This window comes from Nicotiana tomentosiformis, chromosome 3 (genome assembly GCF_000390325.3).
Source record: "Nicotiana tomentosiformis chromosome 3, ASM39032v3, whole genome shotgun sequence".
NCBI lineage: Eukaryota > Viridiplantae > Streptophyta > Magnoliopsida > Solanales > Solanaceae > Nicotiana > Nicotiana tomentosiformis.
This window is the reverse complement of record NC_090814.1, coordinates 131,818,390-131,823,297: the sequence shown is the minus strand read 5'-3', so window position 1 is coordinate 131,823,297 and position 4,908 is coordinate 131,818,390. Positions and strand designations below refer to the sequence as shown.

Here is a 4,908-nt window from a genome sequence, read left to right as displayed (position 1 = left end):
AATTACTAAATTCCGATACCAAATGGTCCTCCAAATTCACAAATCAAACTTCCAAATCCCTAGCCTCCAACTTCCGATTTCCACCTTAAATACACACTAACTAGGTGGGAAAATAGCAGGCTTCGGAGTCACCTTTCAGTTTTCGTTTTGCACTGTTTATCCTCTTTCTGGACAGTTGTATTTAGAAGTTTTCTAGCAAACACTTTGTAGAGCTAATGACTTGTACTACCGATTTTGGGAATTTTAAGAGATTCTATTTAAATAATGTTGTTGTTTTAATTATTGTTAGGCTTACCTAGTCCCTAAGACTAGGTGCCATCACGATACCCAACAGAGAGAAAATTGGGTCGTGACAACGGCCTTCCATTGGCCGTGCTCGATTTCCTGACAATATTCTTCGAAGACGTTCAATGCTAAGACCGATCTCCAACCATGACCCCGATATTCTCGAGGTCGGGCGTCATGCCCCCGGATTATGACTCTATGAGACTTTTGCCTCGATTTCAGTCTCCTGTCATCATGTCTCGATCATGGCTTATTTTGTCGGAGACCGGGGTGTATCAATAGCCCGATTTTACCCGTATACAGATAGTCCCCTCGTTTCTCGGAGAGTAAATGACGAGAAACGACATGAGTTTCCGATTCTTACTTTGCCATATCACGGCAGAAATGACAAAACACCCGAAACGTCTCGCCATTCATGTAATAATGGCATTAAATGCATTTCATATGCCGGTTGGCCATTCCTGGATGCGAAACATCATTGAACTCCTATAAATACCTCCTCATATGTCCATTTTTCACTTTACACAAAATTTTGTACCTTCGTACCTTCAGGATTTCAATACTTTCTAGAGTTTTTACCTCCGTTACTCAAGGTTCTTCAGTACTTTGCAAAAACTTTTACTCATCTCCTACTCAAGCCAATAAGTCTGATCTTTCGACTTTCAATCTTTCGCCATCTTTTTCCAAGCTTTTTCTTCCATAACAAAGCAAAAACCTCAAAATATGTTCCTCAGAAGGATGCTCCATCTTCTTCGAGACCGACCACTGAGATCGAGGATACCGTCCCCGATACGGTTGTTGATGAAACGGCGAAAGAGCCCCCCTTGAAGATGTTTATTCCCGGTGGTTGTTCGATCGCTGACGACTTTAAGGTCGAGAAACCCTCCTCGGTACAGGGTCGTGGTGAAGAGGCATCGAGATTTATCTGCTCGATCACCGAAGAGGTCCTCCCCATAGTCCGAAAAGACTGCAACTGGACCGATAAAGACATAGTGGGCCCCGACCCCAAACAGGCCATTACTACCCATGTCGAGGGATATCTAAGTATTTACACTTATCCCTTTACATTGGGACCGCTAGACCCGATCATCTTAGACTTCTGCAGGAGGTATAACGTATGCCTTGGCCAGATCCATCTATCACTGTGGAGAATCGTGATCCTTCTCCGATTCTTTGTGAACAAAATTGATGGGTGCTCGTTTACCATCGATCATCTACTCTGCTTATACAGTCCCCAAATCTTCCGGGGGGACTGATAAAGCTAGTACGCTGGGCAAGCAAAGCCCCGTTCTTGAGCATCGACGAGGACCGGGATCGGGGTTGGCAAGGATGTTTTGTTCAAGTGACGACCGTAGACCTGGTACCCCGCCGAGTGGAGGCCATTCCCCGAAAGGTGGAATGCATCACGTAAGTATTCTCTTTAAGGGTCAATTTTTTTGTCTTATCTTCCCTTTTCTTATCGGTGCTTGTTATGTTGTAGCACTTGCTCGGGTTCCAAATGCTATCCATCGACTCAAGGAGTGAGTCGATGGCATTGTGTCACAGATGCCCTACTCCGAGCGCTCTTGGCGCAAACTTTCAGAAGGCTGTTAGGAGGATCGTTCCTATGGTAAGGTTATTTTTCGAGTAGGTCGCGTTAGGCTCCCACATGTTCTATGTTCTTATTATTTTCTTTACTTCCCTTTTATAGCTTTGCTTACGACCGTCGAACTTAGGCCCTCGATTGGGGACGAGGACTTACCTGTCGATTCTTCAACTTCGGGATAGCCCGAGGCCACATCAGCGGAGAAGAAAAGAAAAAGGGTCCCAAGTTCACCAAGATCGGAGAAAAAGAAAACGAGAAGGAGGCTGGTTCGTAAGCCAAAGGAAACCTCCAACTCCCAAGTGATTGACTCGACATCACTCCTCCGGCTCAAAGACGAGCTTGAGGATGACAACATCTTCATGGACCATGTTCCATCTTTTCCCGAGGAACGAGTGCTAGCCGAGGCGGAAGCGACCAAAGCTGATTCCCCTCAAGTTTGTGAGGTCGACGCCGAAGTAAGGGTCGAGGATTCGCGAGATGCCGGTCTTTCCCCGCCAGATGTTATAGATATTTTGGGATCGCCTTCGTTCACAGAGTTAATATTTGACGAATCTCGAACGACGAAGGAGCGGTCCCATGAGGAGGTCCTCGAGGCGGATGATCCCCTTCGAGACTTTTTTGATGGTATAGACTGATCCGTCCCGGAGGATTTTGCTGGGTTGGGAGAGTTAGAGGTGCCAAGGAAAAGTTCACCTTCGGAAGCTGGCGGGTCAAGCTTGAGCCCGAAATTAATCAATCGGTTCCCTGCTTCGAGCACAGATCCTGATCGGAAGCGCACCATCATTATCACGGTTCCGTAGGATGCCTCGGTCCTCTCCTCCCCCGTAAGGATAGCCAGTTACCTTCGGTGCCTGGTGACCGAAGAAGACCAGGACAAAATGAATGAGGTAGACGCACCATGCCTGTTCAATGAAGTACAACAGGCGCTGAACCGGGTAACTCTTGATAATTCCTCATGATTCCAATATTTCTTCTGATATTTGAACTAATGTTTTGATAATTATAATATCTTTCCTCGTATTTGCAGGCCTCGGTGCTCCATCATGAGACCTTCCTCCGGTACCGGGATGAGCTGAGCCAACTCGAGGCCAAAGCCAAAGAGCTTACTGAGAAAAGAAGCCTGTATAAACTTCTCAGCGTGCAGCGGGAGGGTGAAATCAAGAGCCTTCAAGCCGAGTTGGATATGGCTCAGAAAGAACATGCCGACATGTTGGAACAGGTAAAAATCCTTGAAATTAGTGATTATGAGTTAGACACGGCGTCTAACGTTCAAAATCCACAGGTCCAACAGAAGATTGATCGGGTTGACCAGCTCCGGGCTCAGATGGACGAAGTCAAGGCCATGGCTGAGGAGTGGAAGGCAAAGATGGACCGGTTGGCTTCTGAAAAGGAAACATCCCAGGAGAAATTGGCCTTGGCGGAGTCCCAACTTCGATCGATGAAGGAGAAAATAGAGGCACGGTCCCAGAAAATTAAGGAGCTCAAGTCCCAACTGAGCTCGGTTGTTGCCGATCGGGAGACATTCACCAAGGAGCTTAAAGCAGCAAGTGAGTGAATGAAATAGCCAAGGCCGATGCCGATGAGATGGTAGCCTAGTACAAAGCCGATGATAAGGCAGATCAGGAACGCCTAAAGGCCAAAGTCAATCATGTGAAGTGGCAATCCCGGAGGGAGGCTCTCGAAGAGGTTCATGCCTGGGGGTTCGATTTAACGGCCGAGCTCGAAAGTGTTAAGAGGCTCAAAGCCGAGGCCAATAAGTTCCCGTAACCCGAGGATGAGAAAGATTTTGAGGGTTCGAATGGATCCGAGGACGGGGAAGATTCTAGGCTTCTTAGGTGTCTTGTAATTTTTTGCTTTTGTACCTTTGTATTTTGTTGAGGTCGTTTGGCCTTTGTAAACATTTGTCTGTATATATATATATATATATATATATATATATATATAAGGCTTTTTCCTTTCGGAAATTTTCAAGCTTTATTCTTTTTGCTTTTTTCTTTATGATTGCAAAGATTTCGGATGTCTTAGCGCGTAATAATTAGGTCTTATTCGGAGGTTCGAACATTGTTCATTTTCGAGTCTATTTTGCTTAAGGCTCGTGGGGGGCTTGGTATGACCGGAAGCTTTCCCCGAAATGTTCACTTAGAATTTTTTATAATTTTACCGAGATAGCCTTCGAACCGGTTTAGAAATTTTGAAGGCCTTATGTTTTGGTTATGGATCTTGGACATCTCCAAGGCTTTCTTAGGACGGCCGTAGCCTTTTAAGTTTGGGTGTTGCCCAATAGGCTCACTACCCCGAGTTATCTTAGCTTACCTAGGACAACAGTCCCAGATGGGGATGGCCATAGCCTTTAAAGTCCGGGCACTGCCTAATAAGCTTTGTGCCTCCGGGCTTTGATACCCCGGGTCGCCCGAGCCTGCCTTGGACAACAGTCCTCGAGTGAGGGTGATCTTTTGGATCCGCATAGAGGTGGCCCTTGGGCTCGATATCTTTAGGGGCCTGAATGTAGAAAAAAATTTAAGGGACAAAATATTTATCCGCAAGGAGAAACTTTCTTTCATTTCTCTGTGTAATATACAAGGTTACAAATGTGTTCAAGTTTTTTGTTATGGCTTGGGTGGTCTATGTGGGCACGATTCATTTGCTCGTTTGGCCCTTATAGTAAATCCTACCCACCGAGCCTAGACTGTTCGAACACAAAGTTTCTTTCCTTGCTAAAATCATTGTCCGAGGGTGATGCCCCCCAGTATTCGAGGCCGAACTTTAAAGAAGCTTCGGATACTGTTGACATGACCTTTGACAACCAGTTCATAGCTGGTCTTCAATCCTAAGTTAGCACGATCCACTATTGCCTCGTTAAAAACCTTGCTGGAAAAACCATTTGGGATAAAATCGATTCAAGGGAAAAGGAGTGCAACGCGTGCTTTCATGCCTAAAAGTTGTATCATTCCTTGACCGTTACCTGCAAGTATTAGTCCAATATGTAAAGAAAAGAATTGAATGGGGACGTACCTTAGCATTAGTATCGTTTCAAGTGA

The 4,908-nt window shown here is 45.6% G+C and overlaps 1 protein-coding gene across 1 annotated transcript; it reads left to right on the top strand.

Annotated features, from left to right (window-relative positions):
* The first annotated feature begins 2,748 nt into the window (after positions 1-2,748).
* On the top strand, positions 2,749-3,425 carry LOC138908513 (uncharacterized). Its single transcript, XM_070199186.1, has 2 exons — positions 2,749-2,805; positions 2,898-3,425. Exons 1-2 carry the CDS (start codon positions 2,749-2,751, stop codon positions 3,423-3,425), a joined length of 585 nt encoding a protein of 194 aa, XP_070055287.1.
* The last annotated feature ends 1,483 nt before the right edge of the window (positions 3,426-4,908 follow it).